At 38.9% G+C, this 22,425-nt stretch overlaps 1 protein-coding gene across 10 annotated transcripts in view; it reads right to left on the bottom strand.

The window, feature by feature from the left end:
• The window catches only part of NAV3 (neuron navigator 3), a 569,112-nt gene that overhangs the window by 38,069 nt on the left and 508,618 nt on the right, over nucleotides 1–22,425 (bottom strand). For all 10 annotated transcript variants that reach the window (XM_075932261.2, XM_006118491.5, XM_075932267.2 and 7 more), the window contains 4 exons: nucleotides 21,203–21,391; nucleotides 18,693–18,745; nucleotides 13,516–13,539; nucleotides 11,006–11,083 (listed from right to left, as the gene is read on the bottom strand). In XM_075932261.2, coding sequence (XP_075788376.2) covers nucleotides 11,006–11,083; nucleotides 13,516–13,539; nucleotides 18,693–18,745; nucleotides 21,203–21,391 — 344 coding nt within the window. The remainder of the gene's footprint in view (nucleotides 1–11,005; nucleotides 11,084–13,515; nucleotides 13,540–18,692; nucleotides 18,746–21,202; nucleotides 21,392–22,425) is intronic.

Genomic DNA, 22,425 nt, shown 5'->3' with positions numbered 1-22,425 from the left:
ACACACAGTAATAAATAATAATGTCCTGAAAAGTGTACAATCTAAAAAAGATTAAGGCAGAGGAATGGTGTGGGAAGAGGATACAACACAGAAGATTATCATTGGCCCATTTGAGGGTAGGAGGACCAACAGAATTGAGGGGGCCTTTGGACAAGGTAGAAGAGAGCTGGGGCCAGGTGGGGCTATGGCTGGAAGAGGTGGAGATGGAACAGCCAGCTCTCAGTGCTGGCTGGACTGTGCCATGCCTCCCCCAGCAAGCCCTTAGCACCATCCAGAGCATGCTACCTGGGGTTCCAACAGCAACTTAAAGAACCCAGGCAGCTGGGAGCCCCAGGCCCTTTTGAATTGCTGGGCCCTGGGGCAGCTGCCCACTCCCCCAGTCAGCAGGCCTATGTGAGGGTATTTTGTTGGGAGATTAAAGGAATCCTTACTCTGAATATTATTTCTCATTGATTGAAGATATTATGCATATGTAACTGTCTGAATACTAGACATCACTTCAGAACTGTTTTGCTGACATCTCCAAATAATTATGCACATCCTTTAGAATGGTGGAAAGATTCCTCAACATCATGTAAAGGTCTGTGTTATAAGAGTAGACACAGAGAGTCATAAATTTAATTATTTATGGTAGAAAAGTAGTCAAACAAATTTACTTTCAACGATGCTCCAGGAGATATATTCTATTTTACAAACCAAGATTAAAAGACTCATGCCTGAAGGGCTAAATTTTTATAAGCATGAGCATAAGTGCACATGGAAAACTTGCAGTTTCCTAGAGATTAAACAGCAATTGTGTATATAGATAACTGTTTTGTATATTTGGCATGAATTCATGAAACTGTCATCTTAAATTACAGAGTACCGTGTTTATATACCGATCTATAGCTATAGCTATATTTTAGAATGAGTCTGCATATCTGTGAGTATGTTTGTTCCAGAACTCCTCCTAAATGGTAAGAGCTAAAGTCACCAAATTTGGCATACAGCTTCTTTTTCTCCTAATTTAAAGCAGGGTTTGGCTGTGCCAGGACAACTGGAAACCTCAAGAAAAGGATTGTTTTCCATAACATGCAAAGAGAGGTGCTGCTATTCGGAGGGATGCAATATGGAAGTGGCCACTGGCGGCAGTGAGCCTGCAGGGGAGCGCTATCCTGCAGAGTGTTCAGTGAGGCAGCCGTACCACTAAGAGAGTGGCCAGCAGGGCTGGAGCTCTGCCATCTTGCGCAGCACACTGGGTAAGTAGCCCTACAACCCCAAACCCTTTCCCCTGCTTCCCAGCTCTTGGCCACAGTGCCGGGGGGAGTAGGAGGCCTCTGGTGGCTAAGGAGGTTGGGAGAGAAAAAGGCCCATAGTTGCTGCGGGGTAAACTAGGGTGAGAGAAAAGGCTCATGCCAGATGGGACCCTTACCCTGACCTGAGCCCCTTCTCACGCCCAAACCCTCATTTTTGCCCTCCCAATGTCCTGCACTCCCTCTATATCCCCAAAGCCATGCCATGAGTCCTGCACCCCCACATTGCCTGCCCCTTGCCCTGAAGGTCCCAATTAATACCAGTATGTCTGCCAGTGTGTGTGTGTGTGTGTGTGTGTGTGTGTGTGTGTGTGTGTGTGTGTGTGTGTGTACACTGTTTAAAGTTATCCTCACTGTTTTGGAAAGAGCAAAACATCATTTCTAACACTAACATCACACTTTCATGTCAGTTACAAGAAACAGCAATTGCCTTTGAAAATAATCTTTAGTTTTTAAGCACTCTTGAAAAATCAGCTTTGTATTATCAAACTATTAAGACCACTTTGCCTTGTTTTAATTGTCTTGAACATGACAGGTGACTTAGGACATAATCAGAGATGAAGTAGAACATACTCTCAAAGAGGAACTACAGCCAATTTTCCCCTATTTTACATTTCTTAGCAGCAAACTAATAGAATTTCTCTGTTCATTGCTTCATGAAAAAATCTGTGGATAGATATGCATGCAGTCTTCCATAAGAATAATTCCCAGGTGTCAATTTTATTTGGTGGGGGCATGAAAACCACAAAGAAAACTTGCAGTTGTTTGTACTGATTATACATAATTTATACCACTTGTTCACAATTATGCTGTAATAAAGTATAAGTGTTTGGCAGGTAATTGGGCATATTTATTATAATCTATATCCTAAATTCAGTGCTAAATACAATATAATCTTTAATTTACATTGCATGTCTCTGAATATTTAACCATAATTGATTATGGGAACAACTGAGATCTGAAAAGCTGTATTGTCTGGTGTAGCTGTAATACATTGTGGCTTCAAAAACCCGTTAGAGAATATGTCATTATCATGGATTTTTTTTTTAAATCTATGATAAAAAATTTTTTTATCTTACAGCTAAAAAATTCATAATTTTAAAGTATGAGTAGAATTGCATCTGTCTGATGATGGATCTCTCCTAATATGTAGATAAGACTAGGTTTCTGATATTAAGGGGCTGAAAACATGTTCTTTAGTTAATTATTTCATAAACCTCATGAATGAGAAGCAAACTGCTGAAAATAATTACAGAATTATTTTGCAATGAATGATATTCACTTCTCTTAGCTTTGTTTTCTGTCACACTGAATAGAGTAATGACCTACTAAATAAAGAATGTTACTTTTTTTAAATCAAAGGGCTGGACTGTGCAATGATTTTAGTGAGCACTCATTTAAACATAGTAAGAGTGGGACTACTCTCTCTCTCATTTGAAACTATCTATGTCATTTCCCATTTTAAAATACACATTGGTTAAATTCTAAACAATTTGGTAAAAGCCTTCTCAGCTTGATTAGGTAAACCACAATTGAAATGTGTAATGCCAAGGAACTATTGCTCTACCAAAGTCCTTATCAATATTTAGAAATTTAAATGAGGTATCTATTTTACACTTATGAATTTCCACTTCCAAAATTAAATAATAATACATTTAGACGTCACAGATATATTTGGGTGAGGAACTGAAATCATCCATATTATAGGGGAAAAGCCATTCCTTATTACTTACAAATATTTCTGAACTGATTATTTTTTTAAATATAATCAATTCTTTGCATCTCAGAAGTCTTAATTTATGATGAAGATGGCTTCAAAAGTCTACACAATTGAAATAGTGAGTAGAATAGTGTAGAATAATTAGTATAAATGCCATTTATTTCAAGAGAAATATGCTTACATTTTTACATTTACATTGCGGTGTTTGTATTTGAAGTGAAACTCTGCCTCCCTATTTGAAGAACTGTGTAGCTATTCAATATATTCTTAAGCAATATTAAAATCATTACTAGAACAAAGTATATCCAAAAATTATTTATTTGTATCAAATTATATAACTAATGTTGTATCTACCATACAACCTAATGTTGCTTTCCTTGACAGCTACAATGCCCTTAAAAAGCAACTGGAGATGTAGGTGCACAGGATCTGTAGAATGAGTCCCACATTGTAAAACCACCAGAACCTGATTTTATAAATAGCACATTATGACATTCTTGGAAAATACAATCTTGGGCTTAACACCCGCCTTGAATGTGATGTCTATATATCCAAGGCAATGTTTGCTTACATTCTTTATAGCTTGTATTGCTCTGATCAGGTTTATAAAATAAAGATAGATAAAGAAATTTCCTCCCACCTGACATGGCTGAATGAAAGGATGTGAGAGAGGCCACAAGAGATCTGGCTGATTGCAAGAAGTGACTGTACATCTGGTGACCTTTCGTGCTTGCTTCCTGCTATTATCTTGTTTGGCTGTAGGATAGCGGTTCAGGGCTGGCCAAACAAGAGTGTTAGCCAAAGAACCCCCTCTGCTTTCTAGTGCCATCCTGGGTCTACCACAGTTTTGCCCTCCTGCACCCTTTAGCTTTATACAGAACGAGGCACCGATCAAAGTAACACTGAAACACAGGGGAGGACTGAAGCTCAGGCTGATGACTGGAATCTGAGCCCTTGTCAGTCAAGCGGGAAGTTTTCTGGTTGGATACATTTTGAACTAAAAGCTGCCCTTTCTTAATTAGCATTGAGATCTGCCCTTCAGTAGCACAGAACCAAACAACAGACTAAAAGCCAGAATCTCAAACTAACTGTAAATGAAACACCCAAGCAGCAGCTGGGCTCTGTGTAGTTTTAGTCACACACAAGCAAAACACTGGAGTTTATTAAATGAGACAAATAGATCAAATTGAGCAGAGTGCTTGATAGAATAGAACTTGCATAACAAAAAATAAACCCAAACAAGCAAATTTTTTTAACAAATTTCCAAATGTCTGAAGAATGGTCTCCCTTGAAACTGACAGGTTTCAACACAAAGCTTGGAAGCAAAGCCTTGACTAATCTGATCATATTTCAGCTTGTCAGTTCTTGTAGCAATATATGTATGCATAAGCCTTGCCAAGATGCTTTTGTGACTAAGCAAATGAAAGAGAAGATGCATAATGATATGAAAGACAAAAAATGTTCCATTTTCACTCCCGAAGAGTACTTTTGCTTGACTTTGGTAAGAGAAATTTCACAAAAGTAAAATACTTTGGAAGTGCGGGTGAGGAGATAATTATTGATGATGAATATTAGCAATGGGGTTTCCTTCCCAGAGCAGAGTGAGAACAAAGGAATATGTATTTTCCGATACAGGCACCAGCTCCTCTCTCCCTCCCCCCTTGCTGCCTCTGATACAGAGGCAGAATGGAGGGGTGGGGAGAAAAAGGAGGGAAATGCATGTAGTCGAAAGGATTAACTGATAAACTCAGGTTTATCGGTTAATCATGTCGTCATCTACATGTTGACATCCCTAACTGACAATGCTGTGGGATTCCTTCTTTAATGTAACTTTTAGAACACTGTCTAGTTCATGATTATTTCTAAGGCACATAGGTAAATTTGATATAAAAATGAGTGAAATGAAGGAGATTTGTCAAGTATGTCTTAGTGCTTAGGGTTTAAAGATATACAATTATAATTCTGTATTTATTTGATAGCTAAAACCTGTGTTTATTAAGATGAAGAAAGTGTCTAAGTAAAATGAAAAGCCACCCATGTTTGTCATATGATAATTAATTTAAGTGTGTGTGTGTGTGTGTGTGTGTGTGTGTGTAAAATTACCTTTAAACTAATATGCAATATCTATATTATGTGAACAAAATAAATCTCACAGTCCAGGCAACAATTGAATGATTACATACACTATAATTTATTGAAAACATACATACACACACAATGTACTTACATGCAGCATATCAGCAAGAGGATAATTTTGATTCATTGGGCATATAGGAAGGGGTTTATCTTTCATACCAGTAATAGGGGAGGAAAACAGCCTAGGACTGGACTTAACTTTGACAGTGATTTTCACTAGACAGATTTGTAAAATATATATCTTGTGACAGTATGAAAGAAAGTTTCCATTATAAAGGATGATTGCTTTTCACCTAAGATCTTTTTCATCAATAAAGGCTCTAATTCTCTGATTGCTGCATGAAGGATATGAAACCCTGGAGTTTCATGCACCAAAAAATATAATTTTGAGGGGTTTGGAAAAAAGGAGAAGTTTCTCTATCAGGTTTTTTTTCCTGTTGCTAACGGGATCTCTTTTAAAGCTGCTCACAAGTTTAGCATGTTAAAAGCAGTTTCCATAGAGATGGATTAGCAGGCAGGTGACATAGGCAAGAAAAGCATGGTAAGTTTAATTTAGCACATGGCTATCACCACCACACATGGTGTATATTTGCATATACAAACACTTACTCTCACACAGAAATTTACATATATATGTACCTACAGACAAATATAGAGTATATGTATTTCCTGTGCTGCTGGAGCTGCTTTCTCATGAGACTAGAGATCTTGCCACTTGGCATTCTTGTTATGCATACAAATGCACAATAGTGCAGTGTAAATAATTTGTTTCCAGAAAAAGAGGGGAAAATAATTTTGGACCAAACAAAATATTTTATTTAATTTTCAAGATATTTCCCCCTTTAAAATAATTACATTGAAGTAAAAATCTAAGCAAAAAATTATTTTGACTAAAAACTCACTTCATATTTCCATACTTCCTTACACTGGCTACAGGTTGTACTACAGGTTGTAGTATAGGAGGGGGATGATCCATGGTCTCTCCCATCCCTGTGCAAGTGAATGGGAGTATGTGGGGACTGAGTAAAGTTGAGACTTTCTCTCTCCCACTCCTACATGCTGCTCCTGGTGTCAGATAAGAGCATGGAAAAAGAGAGGAAGGAAAATTGTGACTCAGATCAGTCTGCTTCCTGGTCTTCTCTGGGGCAGTGCTAGAACATGCTGGAACACTGGCTGAGTAGTGGAAGAAAAAGCGCCACCTAATGAATCAGTAGTATGACATCTTGAGGCATCCTCATACTTTGGTTCATCTGTTATTAAGGCCTCTCAGCGAAGTAAAGCCCCAAACCATTTTCATGGCAAGACATGAAAAAAAAAATGTAGAGCCCAAGATGGCATTATTCAAGCTATTCAAGTGGAATAATCCTATAACAGCAAGCCATACTGAAGAACTCCTGTGCTATTTGCTTCATAAGTATATTCTTATGACTCAATAAGGAATTTTTACTGGAATTCTGTTCTCTTAAGAAGAGAAAAGGAATAACCAAGAAATTCTACAATATGCATTCAAATGCCTAAAATTTACAGGAAAAATAGTAGCACACAACAAATGAGAGAATCATCATTTTTCCAAAGCTACCACACACTAATACTTGAGAACTCACAGACATTTCCAGAAATCTCTGTAAGTCTACATTTTAGCCATCCCTAGCCACTACATCTAGGTTTTAAAGTAAATAAGGCACTGAGTAGATAGAGTCTAAACCGGGACTCTCTGGTCTAGCAACATCCATGGTCTGGCAGCAGGGCAGCACAAGCGATTAGGGGAGGAACTTTCCCTGGTCTGGCAAATCCCTGTACATTCGTAATGTATTGTGTTATCACACATTATTAGGGAAGCAGATGCCAAATAAAAATATACAATAATATTATCTCTCAAAATCTTAACTTTTACCAAAGATGGCAACTCTAGTTATTTCCTGAACTGTCTTTAAAAACCCCAGTGGAGTGTACAGCAATTACCTGCTAATTCTGAAACCATAGTAACTGCACACAGTTCACACAGTGCTCACATTCCCTGTATTGCATTATCTCCTGATAACACGTTCAATAACTCATGTCATCCCTGTCTGACAACTGAGAGGAACAGCAGCAAGCTCTCTATGAAAAAGCCCAGTTTCCATTAGGTATAGATCAGCACTGCTGTTGCATATATGAACTGCACTCTTAGTTTTATAATGTTTTTCCTTCCACGTCTATCTATATTTGTGCTGCACTCATCACTGCGGTATCTTGAGTAGCTTATACAGTAAAACTCCAGTGGTCCGGCATTCAATGGTCCGGCACTCCTGATGGTCCAGCACCATCTGGAACCCGGAAGTGCTCTGGCCAGCCGGACAATTGGAGCTGCTCTGTCCCCGGCTTCCCTGATTCAGCTGCTGCTGAAACTGACCAGCGGCTGACTCGGGAAGCCGGGGGCAGAGCTGCTCTACCCCCGGCTTCCCCGAGTCAGCCGCTGGTCAGTTTCAGCAGTGGCTGACTTGGGGACGCCTGAGGCAGAGCAGCTGGGGTGCTGCTGGGTTGGTCCCGTAGCGCCGCCCCTCGGCACTGTGGGACCAACCCAGCAGCATCCCAGCTGCTCTGCCCCAGACTTCTCCAAGTCAGCCGCTGCTGAAACTGACCAGCGGCTGACTCCGGGAAGCCTGGGGCAGAGCAGCTCTGCCCCCGGCTTCCCCGAGTCAGCCACTGGTCAGTTTCAGCAGCGGCCGAATCATGACTTATATGGTCCCGCAGCGCCGAGGGGCGCATCCCCTCTACTCCACTCCAGACCCCTCATAGCCCCCCCTTCCAATAATCCGGCATATCTGATAATCTGGCAGCCCCTGGGTCCTAAAGGTGCCGGATTATCGGAAGTTTACTCTAGAACTATATAAGTCATACAGAAATTCTAAATTTACATCTCCGTGGTCCTCTCCCCTTTATTCTAGGTTAGGTAAGATCTTTTTTATTTTAAATCATCATTGATATGATGTGAGTGTTATAGAACTTTAATCATGAGAAGCATTTGGTAATTTTTAGCTCTTATAGGATGGATCATTTTAAGGCTCATTACAATAATCTGTAAGAAACTATATTGCCTATTACTCTTAATTTTCCACTTCCAAATACTTTACGCATAACAATCTAATTCACAATTGGCTTCTTAATTTCAAGTGACCACAGCCAACATGTCTCAGAGGGGTAGCCCATTCAGTCTGTAACAGAAAAATCTTAAAAAAACAACTAATGGTCCTGCAGCACCTTATAGACTAACAAAAAATGTAGATGGTGTAAAATTATGAGTTTTCTTGGGTACAGCCCAACTCTTCAGATGAATGGAAGATGAATTGACTTTGACAATTAAACAATGGACACATTTTCACTTCCTTATACTGAAAACTTACCGACTATTACACTTACCTATACGCTTCTAGCTTCCATGAAATACACATTTCCCAATCAATTGTTTACAGCCAGGCCCTATGATACGTCCAGATTTGCTCCAATCTCACAGACAGAGACAAACGTCTACATGATCTCTATCGGGCATTCTTAAAACTTAAATACTCAGCATGGGAAGTATTTGGCAGGGAAGAGTCTTTGTTAAAACTTTGATTAAAGGTGTCAAATGTGCAGTTCCACAGCTTCTCTTTCCAGTTAGTTTTCGAAATTGCTTTGTAATAGCATAGTCACTTTTAGCTCCATTAATGAGCGCCCAGGCAGATTAAAATGTTCCCCAATAGGTTTCTGTGTGTTACCATTTTGAATATCTTATTTGTATCCATTAATCTTTTGTCATATAGATGTGTGGACAGAATTGGCACCAGAGTTGTTTGCAGGGGTGGGTTCCTGGGTGAATATGATACAGGTGTGGTGTGTGCTTGCTAGAAAGAATTTGTTTCAAGTTAGGAAGTTGTCTATAGGTGAAGACTGGCCTGTCCCCCAAGGCCTGTGAGAGTGAGGGATCATTTTCTGGGATAGGTTGTAGATTGTTAAATATATGCTGGAGGGGTTTAAGTTGGGGGTTGTAGGTGATGACTAGCAATGTTCTGCTATTTTATTTGTTGGCCCTATTTTGAAGAAGGTAATGCCTGGGTACTCATCTGGCTCTGTCAATCTATTTTTTCACTTCCCTGGATGGATATTTAAGGTTTAAGAATGCCTGATAGAGATCCTATAGGTGTTTGTCAAACCTCCAACATGTGTTACCCCTGCTTCTGAACTATCTGTCTCAACCTGTATTAGCTCTGACACTCTGCTCCCTTACCCAAAGCTGAAGAGGAGTTCTGCATAGCTTGAAAGTTTGTACTTTCCCCCTTAACCTGCCGAAAAGTTGGCCCAATGAATGTTGTTAGCTAAACTGCCTTCTCTCTCTCACTTCCTGGGAACAACACAACTACTAAACTGAAAACAAGGAAGGATCACCATCATTTTGGATCAGATTCTAGGAAAGCTGTGTCATCCCCTCATGCTACTTTTGCTCTTGGTGATTGTTTCATTATTCTTCAGGAGCACAGCTCTGATGGCTGGCCTTGGTCATCAAGGAAGAGGGAAGTTTCAGAGGGGTAGCTGCGTTAGTCTGTTTCAGCAAAAACAACAAGGAGTGAATTCAGTGATGATTCTTTTAAGTTTTTCAGTTTCTCTACTCAGAAATTCAACAAAGGAAAATAGCTGGAAAAAACTGGTTGTGTCAAAACTCTTTCTGGAGAACTAGCTGGACAATTGTGTGTTTAAGTATGCTGGAAAGTCCCTTGATCTTATCCTTCACTGAGCTCCAGGTACAGAAAATAGGTACTGTATGAAAACATATTATCTAAGGGTATATCTACACTACAATGTAGGCATTCAAACTTGCAAATGAAGCCCAGGATTTAAATATCCCGGGCTTTATTTGCATGTTCCCGGGTGGCGCCATTTTTAAATGCCCTATAGTTCGAACTACCTGTCCGTGGCTACACGCAGCACAAATTAAAGCTCCTAATTCAAACTACCATTACTCCTCATTGCAGGAACCCACATTCTAGTCAAATTATGTTGTGTCATGGGCATCAACAATTATCTTCAACTAGGTCATGAGAAAAAAGTTTGAAAACCTCTGGTCTATATCATTCAGTAATGCAGCACCCAAAATTGCCATTCTATTTTTGAAAAATGTAATAGAGGTACTCAGTAGCAGAAAAGTAATATCTATCACAACGATGAGACTATCATTATGCCTCAGACAAGAAAACAGGTATTTTGAGGACTTGCTTATTTAGGTGACATATAATGGGATACAAAGGTCTTTCACCTTTACCGTAAAGTGGTATTTCATATCTGTCTTTCACCAGATATGATACAAGTTCTTTACATTCCACTGATTGCTCAATAACCCATACAATAGATTGGTGACTTAATTTCACTGGACTTAGTTCTGTCACCCTTACTTGCATTGGATAAAATGAGACTATTCAGTTATTAAACATCAAGAACAGCAGCAGAATTGCATGCTGAGGGAATAGTATCACATCATAAAATAACATTACAACTTCTGCTCTTGTTGATAGTATCAAAAGAGACAGAGAGCAAGCTGAATAGAGACTGAAAGGCTCTAACACCAGAAGGGTCAGGCCCAGTGCCATTTAGGGTCAAGCTATTTGATGGGATGCCTGTACTGTACCTATTCAATATGATATAGGCTCCCAGAGCAAATGGTCTGTCCATTTTAAATGCACTGAAATAAATAAATAGTTAAAAGGACCTCCAGTCTCCAGAATTGTGATTTGAGCACCTTTCACATGCATCAAACTAAAAGATTATGGTACACATTCACAACTTATTTTTGGACTGGCAGATTTTCAAAGCTGTTTCTTTCAATAATAAAGCAAAAACTACTTACATTTGCTGAAAGCTGAGATGTGAGGGTGGCAACTTTTTCCTGCGAGGCAACCAGTTCCCTTCTGAGTTTATGAATTTGCTGGAATGAAAACAAAATCATATCACGTGTTTGTTTAATCAATGTTTTCATTTCCTTTGATTTTTTCTTTAGAGGACCATTATTACAATGTTTTGCAGTATTGTAATTATATATGTATTAATTGCAAAGCTACTCAAAAGACTACATTATAAAATCATAATAGTTTGGTATCTAAACTGCACAGATAGCATTTGTGCATGTTTCCACTGTACACTCAAAGATTCCATTTATGGGAATACTTATTTGATGTTCAAAGGGGTTCTTACAGTGTGTGCGCAATTCCCAGGTTGGACATGCATGATGTCTGGAACCAAATTTTCTAGGTCCTAATATTTGAAAATTTGTCCTCAAATATACAACATTGCTTCGACTAGCCCCTGATAAAGCCCCAGTTCTGAAAACAGAAGTACCTGACACATTCACTGCAAGGATTATTAAAATAAAAAGTCCCCCACATGCAGGGCAAATTAAGTGTATACCTTCTTAAAACCACCTATGTTTTTACATACTGGAAGCCAAATTTAACAAGCAAATTTTAATTCTAATCCATACTTTCAAAAGTGAAATTAAATTTAACCCAGGTCTGATGCTCTTTTTTAGGGAAAAAACAGTTGCCCCAGGAAAAAATATATAAAAATGCACTGAGGATGAAATTCAGCCAGTACAGATATCCAACACAATGTCTGTGTAACACTTAAACAGCACTTAACTACCATCTGGGAGTTCAGATACATAGGCTTTGCGCAGATCTTCTGCACGGGGGGGTTTCACTCTAAATCTCTTTCAGATTCTCACATACAATGGATTCCTCTCCAGAAGAAAAGTAAGAGGGATACAGCCAGGGGGAAACAAGTGAGCACACATAACATTTGCACATTAATTTTAACATTTATAAAGGATGTTGTAGTGTTTAGTCAGGTAAAGCCTCATGAAAGATCAATAGGAAAAAAATGTGCATGTGTAATGCCAACAGACCCTGGTCATCTGAGAGTGGAACCAAACCTGTGTCTTCGGGAACATACTGCATGAGCCTCTACCACGTGAGCTAAAAGCCCGCTACCTGTTAGCTAAAGTAGTAGAATGGACTCATTCTCTTTGTAAGTGGTCCCAATGCCACAATGTGGGACAGTACACCCCACCCAGAAGGTGTGTAGATTATTCATGTTTTCAAAATTAATTGAGTAGGCATATAGACATAGCCTACTATGGGCAGCAAACATGTTCTCACTGGCCCAAAGCAAGGGACATAGGTTACTCAGCTTTCTCTTCATTCTAGACTGACATTTTCCCATTTTTTCTGTGCCAGTTACTCCCCCTTTCTGTGTTAGGTACCCTGGCAGCACACTTCTGTAGCTAGAATAAAGTAGTTCTCATGTTGTGTTATTCAATATGCCTTTTCTCTAGAGGCTGATAATGTCCATGAGACTCATCTTCAACATACAGAGCGACAAGGAGCTCCTCCATGAAGAAATATCCCCCCCGCCCCCCTTCTCCTCAAAGAGGGACAATGTCACTTTTTTACACTGGGAAGTGAAGTTTTTAAATACCAGGTAAGCTGATATAAGTTAAAATAAATCTTGGGCTTTATCATCCAGGGAAAGATCCTAGAAAGTGTTAGGCAAAATCAACACTGAAATAAACTGTGGGGAAAGAGAAAATATGCTTATTTTTCTCCCCAACATTTCATAACACCTTTTAACAAGTGTCATTGTCAACCCTTTGTCATATATTAAACATAAATGTGGAAAAAGAGCAGGATGGATGCACGGAATCAATGAAGGTACAAGCAAGTGTTCAGAAAAATGAGTGTCTCTGTAAAGAGGCAACGGGAATTCCTTGTTGCCATTTTACTATCAGTATTCCAGCAGAAAGCCTCTTTACTGCTACTAGTATGTTCCTCTGTGTAAGGCTACAAATGACTAGAGCTGCTGGCCTACTCTGGTTACCAGTTCATACTGAATATGAGGAGAGAGTGTATTTTTCCTATTTCTGAACTTATTTACATGTGGTGACAATCTGCTTTTCTCTAAAATACATCAACATAGATTGGTTCAGTCATTCAGCACTGTGCAATGTGCTGTGATGCAAGTGATATGGGTTCAAGACTGGACCTTGTTTTCTTGCTCCTGAGAGGAAGCACCTTTTATTGAACTGCATACTTCCTCTGGTTTGATAGGGAACTCTACTGACGTGGTCTGAAAAGAGACAAATCCCAACCCTTCAGCCCTCAGGCTGACACACTCAACGACTTTTTTGTAACTGATCCAAAAATTGTGCAGTGTGAGGACTGGAAAACTATTTGTCAGCACAGCTGCAATGCATTTATTAGCATATTGTCTTTTTTGCAATAAATCTCCGAGTTCTAGCAATACTGTCAACTAATGAACTCAAATAATTCTACTACACAAGCATCTCATCAAGCAGATTTTTACCTCTGAATGTGCCTTTTCCTCTGCCTGCAAGAAAAAAAGAGAAAATTACTGTTTTTAAAACAGAAACAATGTATACAGATAATAAAGATAACAAAGATAACAAATTTCAGAGGGATAGCCATGTTAGTCTGTTTTAGCAAAACCAACAAGAAGTCTAGTGGAAAAGGAAGGGATACAGAGATAGGAGTCTGGGGGTATGTCTACACTACCCTCCTAGTTCGAACTAGGAGGGTAATGTATGCATACCGCACTTGCTAATGAAGCCCGGGATTTGAATTTCCCGGGCTTCATTAGCATAAGCGGGGAGCCGCCATTTTTAAATCCCCGCTGCTTCGAACCCCGTGTAGCGCGGCTACACGGGGCTCGAACTAGGTAGTTCGGACTAGGGTGCCTATTCCGAACTACCGGTACACCTCGTTTCACGAGGAGTACCGGTAGTTCGGAATAGGACCCTAGTCCGAACTACCTAGTTCGAGCCCCGTGTAGCCGCGCTACACGGGGTTCGAAGCAGCGGGGATTTAAAAATGGCGGCTCCCCGCTTATGCTAATGAAGCCCGGGAAATTCAAATCCCGGGCTTCATTAGCAAGTGCGGTATGCATACATTACCCCGCTAGTTCGAACTAGCGGGGTAGTGTAGACATACCCTGTATTATTTCCTTTTTTGTTTTCTTTTCTTTTAAAGTATTTGATGAAGCGAGTTGTATCTCACAAAAGCTTATGCCATAATAATCTAATAAATTTGTTAGTGCCACTGAGAAAAATAGCAAATGTTAACTGGAATTACATATCCCAGTATCGCTGAACAAATAATTGAATTTAAAGTTAATAAAGATTTGGAATTAAAACAATGAACTAATTTTTTTTTAAAGAAAACCTTCCTAGGAATAACTCAAAGGGTATGCCTACATTTGCACCCTCTTTCGAGAGAGAGAGATGCAAATGAAGAGATTCGAAATTACAAATGAACCCGGGATTTAAATATCCCACTCTTCATTTGCATATTCGCATTATGGCGCTATTTCCAAATAGCGCTATTTCCAAATAACAGATGCTGTTAAGACGCAGTTATTTCGAGAGAAAACCCTTATCTCGAAATAACTCTTATTCCTCATAGAATGAGGTTTACCAGTTATTTCGAAAGAAGGGTTTTCTCTCGAAATAACCACGTCTTAACAGCGTCTGTTATTTCGAAATAGCTCTATTTGAAATAGCACGATAAAACTAATATGCAAATGAATCATGGGATATTTAAATCCCAGCCTCCTTTACAATTTCAAATCTCTTCATTTGCATTCCTCTCTCGAAAGAGGGTGCAAGTATAGACATACCCAAATTGAGTACAAATAAAGTTTTGCCTGAGTAAAGTCAGCAGAATCTGGTCTATCATTTCTCCCTATATATAAATAACATTTTTCCTGTCAGGCAACGGAATGACTTCATCACGCGCTCACATTCTCTGGCCGCTAAAGCAGCCAGAGAGAGGGCGGTTGGTGAGCATAGCAAGCATGGGGCATAGCCTACTAGTAATTACTAAAAGACTCTTATGAAGAGTAGAAGAACTCCAGTAATAACAACTGCAGTTAGAAAACATCATGGAAAGTTTGTTTCAGTGAAAATGTGTGAGTGTGCAACTTGTATATTTAGCTGTACAAGGTAATTGCTATATCAACACCAAAATCTCTAATGAAATTATAAATGTTTTACTGTAAATCAGGTAATCTAACAGAGTAATATATATTACAGTAATATCCACTAAACATTTAAATTCAACATGTACTAATGGTTATGAAAAGGCAATATCTGAGACACTGTGCTATTGCCAAATGCAAGCCTTAGAATATGAAATAGCAGTAATATCGTATACTCTACTTTGAAAATGTTGACTTTTTCATGGTGACTATTGCTGGGGCATTTACTCATGAAGATATTTTCTACACAATGATCACACAGAGAAGCATCCAAGGAACGAAAAAGAATTCTGTGCTCCCGCAAATACTACTGTGCTTGTGAAATGAAGAAACTGAAAATACCAAAATCTGAATTAGGGGTTCTTCATTTTTGTACTCAAAGCAGATGGTCCCATTATGACAGCCACTGCATATCTGACACAGGAGGTAGCACATCATGTTGTCATTCGATTACACCCTCTGGCCAAAAGACAGAATGGAGCAGGTAGTTCCCATGGGAAGCCATACTCAGTCCTTGAAGAGGCAATACCAACTTGTAAATGATGGCCTATGACACAGAACTAATTAATCTCAGGTTTAAAATTAAAATGCAAACTAATACCACTCAGCAATCCAGCCTCAGGCCTTTAGAATCAAATGTGATACTGACAGCCAAATTCAGAGGCAAGTCCACAAGAGTCTAAAGGGAGCTGAAACAGAATCTACTACAATCCAATTTTTAGTGTCACAACAAAACACTAGCACATAATTAGCACCTCCTTTACACATCCCCTTATTTGTCTTACTAAAGCTAAGGGACACTAAGTATATCTCACATGCTGTGGTGAAGTAACAAACAGAAGGGTGTTAAGCAAGTGAAAGTTACAGTAGGCTGCTTTAACTACCTTCTGCCAGCTCCTTATAGAGTAAGCTATACCAGCTTGTTGCCAGAGCTGAGAAACTATTGACATGTCACAAATACAAATACAAATACCCACATTATGGCAAACTGTGCTGTGAAACATGCAGTGTCTCCAGAAGCTAGATTTGCATTATGTCTAAATGCCAACTGAAACCCACAGTGGAAACAAAGCAAACAAAACAGTTAAAAATACGTACTGAAAAAACTGATGAATTCTGAAATTCTCTCTCACTGGACCGCTCCATTGTGAGAAATGCAGTATCAGCAAATCAAAGAGTACATCCTTCTGAATCTCAAACTCCTGCTTTTTAAAAATGTCTGCCAATAATAACCTAAATATCAAGCTCTTTACCCACTGCTCTCTCTCTCTTGGTCTCCCCACTGATTACTGATTAAGCTGCAAAAAATTATAATGCTAAGAATGAAGGCAGTGGTTAAAGAGATTGATAAACATCTTTAGATGAGACATTTAGTGAAATGAGGGCTGCTGTGGAATTCTTACAGGGTACTTTTGGCCTGTACTGTGAAAAACGTCTAGCTCTTGTACTTCTTCTTCCTGCTGGGATCTAATAATGGTAGAAAGTGAATTATAGGTACCATAATCCCTCTGAAGCTACCTCTTTCTGGAAGAAGTAGGGCACAGCATAGTATCAGTGAACAATGAAAGTTTGTTCGTTATGTTCAGCTGATCTGGTACTGAAAGTCAATCTTTTGTCTGATGTTTCCACTTGTGCACTGCTTCCTGATTAATTGCTGCAACTTTTTCACTGGAGCACAGAGGATACAGCAAGAGAAATTCTGATCAAGGATTTTCTTCTCACAAGTACAAGCATACTAGTTTTATAAACCTAATTCTTTCCTTGTCCTTAACAAATCTATTCCCTAGCTTCCATTACCATAGGTAGATAATCAATAACCTACTGCTCTAGTGGTTAAAGAAAGGAACTGATAGTCGGAAGTCTCAAAATGTATTCCTAGATATTGAAATATTTGTGTGACCTTGGCTAAGTCTTTTAAACTCTCTGCCTTGGGTTACTTATTAGAAATAGTTTTGTATGGTGCTGTGAAGATCAGATAATAGTTGAAAAGTGCTCTAAGATCTTGAGTGGCAGAGGTGATGAAAACACAAAATATTATTACATCCTTTCAACAATATAAAATATTGGGACTGAGATATTGCAAAACTGCTGACTGACTGAGCAAATAATGGAAGCGCCTGCTGTCACTTTGTCATTTGCTTTTTGTCCATCTGCCAGTTCTTCTAAAAATTGCCATCAGAGCTGAAATACAGCTTTTGATACTCTCCATGAGAACAGATTAGAATGCTCCCAAGATAGGGAAGTAGCAGCAGGGATTCTTCCACTAGGAAAATGGAAGTGAAAGGCTCAGTTCTGAACATTACTGCCAGAGCCTCATTTGGGGTTTGTGTGTATGGAGACACACCTCTCTAAGAGGCAACTCAAAGAGGCATGCTGGCTTTTCAGTAGGGACAGTGAGGGCTGAGGGAGCCCCATGTGAGCAGGAGTTGCAATATTCTTTGACTGGAGGCAGCATACTCTGCTGGCAGTGCAACAACCATCAGCAGTAGGCAAGGTCAGAGCTAGACATCAGCAACACAAGGTCTGAGACAATGGATGCCCCTTTCGCATATATGGAGTGCAAAGGAGTGGGAGGGTTGAGAAAACATCCTTCTTGTACTTTCTCCTCTTCACATGAGTCTAGTCAACATTTATTCTATCTGTAGTTAGCTTAAAGATTACACTTATCTATTACTCAAGAGAATATACATAGCATATACATAACTTTTCTGGTTTAAAATACAGACATATATCTTGCACTTCCACTATTCTGAAGACTTTTGTACATAAATCATTATACTTCATTATACAGCATAACAAGTGGAACAATATATCACAAAAATGTCAGAATTAATATTTTCTGTTTACAATAAAGCCCAAAACAAAAGACGTCTCAGAAACAAAGCTCTGTTTGGGCTGGGAGAACAAGTTACATTTTAAAGAAACTACTTTTCTATTTGAAAAGAACATCTACTAGATACTGTCATTTTTGTGAATGTGAATTTGACATTGTTTGCTCCCGCCTCAAACCCATCACCCAAAACAAACAAAAAACCCACAACTGCATTTTTAAGAGGAATTTCTCAAATAGTAACATTATAAAAACACACCCAATTACAAGGCTTTGCTCTTAAAGACCACACCCCCAAACAATGATGAAATCAGTCAATAATAATTATAAAGTATAATAATATAGAGTGCAGAATATAGTACAGTGTATAACAAGAAGCCCCAGATGTGGCTGGACTCAGCATAAGTTTTCTTATATATATTTCAGCCCTTCAAATTACACCACAGATTTAGTGAGTGCTAAATTCATCACTTAAAGAAAAAAAAAGATTCTAACGAGATATGAAAAAGCAAAAGTATAATACTGAAGTATTACTGCGATACTTGTACGCAATTTAAATTCAGCTACTCTTAAAGCTATTTAATGAGCTAGAAATGTTTATTGGAGATGTGCAATATCACTGGCAGGACTTTTTTCCCCCTAAATTGTCGATACTTACTGTAGAATAGAGAGAGGAGGTGCTGGAGACCAGTGATAATGAGGACCCATGTACTACAAAAAAGGAAAAAGAGCCATTATATAAAATATTGATGAAACGGCATGAGCCCTTCCCTGTGGAGCTCAATAGCAGAGCACCACTTTTCAAAATACGAAACAATCTGCCACAAAAAGGAGCTATTAAAGGTTATCAGTGTATACAAGCAATACGTATTTTTCTTGTACTTGAAATGACTGCTTTAAATTGAGAAACATTTGACTGTGCACTGTAGGTAAGAGATTTTTAATGAGATACAGCATTTTCACCAGTAAACCAAACATTGTTTCTGTCATTTGATAGTGAAGCACCTGATAAATACAGTTTTTCAAAACTGCACAGATGGAGCTGTGAACATCTGCCTATCTAGAGTGCTGACTACAGAGTTCTAAAACACAGCATGCAGCACTCTCATCTTTAAAATGGAGGGGTACCTTGCCAAAGATATAGGAACTCGGGCCTTTCTTATCTAGTAATTCTCTTCAGATCAACACAGAACACTGCATATTTGGGTTTGTAGTCTGTTTTGGCACCTTTGTATTTAAAGGCATGTGGGACTGCAATATGCACTGTTACGGTGTAACTGTCCATCAAAGGATTTTACCCTACCAAAAGACTTTTGGATTTGATTCCAAGGAATGGGACACAGGGCTCTGGAAAGTGGCCACTTAGGACCACAGTGGAAGAACATTTGAAAGCCCCTTCTAGTCAGCCCCACAATGATTATGGTAGATCCATTGAGGCTACATCTTCACTCTGCAGAAGATCACCGCTGCTGTGATCAATCTTCTGGAGTTTAATTTAGTGAGTCTAGTTAAGACTCACTAAATCAAACTCCTAGGATGCCCCTGACAGTGTCTGGTACTCCTGTTACTGCCAGGAGTGAGGGAAGTCGACGAGAGCTTTTGCTCCCATCAGCCTCCCACTGTGGGTACACTGCCAAGATTGGCTTAAGGTAAGCTGACTCCAGCTACGTATCCTACATAGCTGGAGTTGCATACCTTAAGCGAAGCAGCTGGCTCTACTGTAGATCTGATTTGGAGGAAGATTCTCTAAAATAGAACCTCAGAAAAGAGCTGTTTGTTGGTTTATTTTTAAGGGAACATCAATTGTAATACTATCTGAACAAAAATTCCACAGTTGGGCAGGTTGTTTCATATTTGCTCATAACCAGAAAATTTTTATTACGTGTATTAATCTATTGTAATAACTATCTGAAGCATATGCATGTGACAAACATGAGATATTAACAATTTAAACATTTTTTGATAGGCAACCTAGACTTTAAATCACCTTACTATTTGTTAATTATTACTAATATCTGGATACACTTCAAGATTCTGCAGGATCCAATGCCCATCCTGATATATATATATATATATATATATATATATATATATATATATATATATATGATAGTGGCAGTCCCTCCTTCTACCCGTCATTACTTTGTGAACCTTTATATCATCCACTCCCAGTGACTAAGTTCCCTGGCCCTTACTCTCACATATTCAGCCTCTTACTCTCCCTAACTTTTATCCTCACGTTCTCCTTCTCTTCACTGTACAAGTTAGCTCTAATTTCTCTTATGAAGTAAAATCTGCCGTGGCCACACTTTTCCTTTCAACTCATGCACTTTTCCCCCTTTACCTTTAAGGTCTATGAACTACTAAAATCCATTATCTATTGAAGCACTGACGTCCTTTCCCCTGACTCATAAATTTACTCCAATCTGGCTTTCACCATCTCTGCCAGTGGTGTGCAATCTGCAGCCTGTAGACCGTATGTGCCCATCATGGTTGTATGTGTGACCCATGAGACATTCTGTTTACCATTGCCCTTGTTCAGGGTTGTCAGATTCTGCTGGGTTCCATCCTCATAGTTTTTCCCCCCCCCCACCAGTATTACTAAAGAGACACAGACAGACACATAAAGCAAGAGTACATGACCATGTGCTTGCCCTGCATCCAGTTATAGTTCATTTTCATCACTTAAATGATGATGGGGTAAGGAAAATTGGTTTAGCATTTTTAAAAAATTTAGAGAAGATGGATAGAAATAAGATCATCAAGTGAGAAGGAGACTTCAATAGTCATGGCAGGGGATAGCCAAGGCATGAATATGGTTTTAGGTGTAAGGGAAGAAAGGATACACATATGCTCCAAGAAGAAAAGTTTAGGCCCTTCACTGCATATTTACAGCAACCCACATCCTATAGTTCAAAAACTATTCAAGGCAATCAATAAATCAAATATAGTCTGTGTTTCATCTATAAAGAACATGTATTTGCCTACTCCCTCTTACTGTAAGTAGCACTCTAGTTCTCAAACAGAGCAAGACGAGCTACAAGTCAAGTTCTCTGTAAATCAAAGGTTTACTAAATCATTTCAATATTACAAATCAAGGTAGCCATTTAAATAGAATTCTGATATATTTGTCTTTTACTTGCTTATCAAGCATTATTTCAGCCCTACCTTCCTCCATGCTGTCTCTGAATGAGCCTGAATGACTGATTGCTCGTGGTCTCTCTTCTAAGGATGTGGCACTGCCACACAGCTGGGAGTCATCATACAGGTCAAAAGAAGAGTCTTGTGCAGGGATGCTGTTTGAACGCATCATACTGGGTCCAGGAAGGTTAAACTGGGAGAGGTTGGTTGGACTCACTGCAAAGCAAAACTTTATTTGTAAGGCATGTTCAATTATTGGGGATTTGGTTTTATGCAACATGAAAACACCAGTTCACAAAAAAGGTGGGCTAAGCACTGCTGATGAAATGAAAGGCTTGCTTTCTTAGGCTTGAAGTGATCATGCAAAACCAAAGTAGTCAATCTAGGAGAAGGGAAGAATAATAGTGACAGATACAAGGAGAAATCTGTATTAAAGTGTTAACATTGTGCTTAGAGCCAATGTAAATACGGGAAACTGTGGCAATCATTGATTTGCTTAGATTTTATCTAACTTTGTTTATGTAATGTCTTTTTTCAAAATGTTAAAGTAGTATAATAAAGCCTTATGGTTTTGTGCCTCTTAAAGTTGCTCTCTCTCCTGGCTGCAACATACACAGGATACAAATCTAACAGCAACACTAGAAAAGTGTGAATCTTTCACAGGTTATTGCTACTTCTGTATTAATGATGTCAAACATAAGTGTTTAGTGGAAAATTAAGATTATCATTTTCGATAGGTTAGCCATTTGAGCATGACAATTATAGCAGGTCTGACATTTGAGCCTTTTAAGCCAGAGAGACCCCAAATGCTCTGGGAGGACAAAAGGGCAGACCCAACAAACAAAGCATATTTTTACTATAAGGATACTGTAGTAGTTTAACATTCTAATTTTTCAAAAAAGCATTGAATAAAAAAGTTCAGCATAAAAATGATATAAAGTAAACAAAAACCAGAACATTGTAAAATTGGGATGTAACCGCTGTGTGTTATCCAAAACCAATAATTAGAAAAAAAAATTGTGCATCCAATCAAGTCTTTAGATTATTTGACTACAGGTACAAGTTCTGGGTACAAGTAGTATTTTCTGCTATAAAGAAAAGGCCAAAAGGCGGTCTTGGTAATGAAATCCAGAGCAGGACAGAGGAGCCAAGTTCAGATCCTGACCTGAATCCAAACTATTCTGAAGCATGTGGGCATTTGGGAATACGATTGTGGTTGGGCCCATAACAGAAAAGTCGTCCAGCCAAGA

Source organism: Pelodiscus sinensis, chromosome 1 (assembly GCF_052426305.1).
Source record: "Pelodiscus sinensis isolate ZL-2025 chromosome 1, ASM5242630v1, whole genome shotgun sequence".
In the NCBI taxonomy this organism is placed as follows: domain Eukaryota; kingdom Metazoa; phylum Chordata; order Testudines; family Trionychidae; genus Pelodiscus; species Pelodiscus sinensis.
The sequence above is the reverse complement of the archived record's forward strand: the minus strand, read 5'-3'. Positions and strand labels throughout refer to the sequence as shown.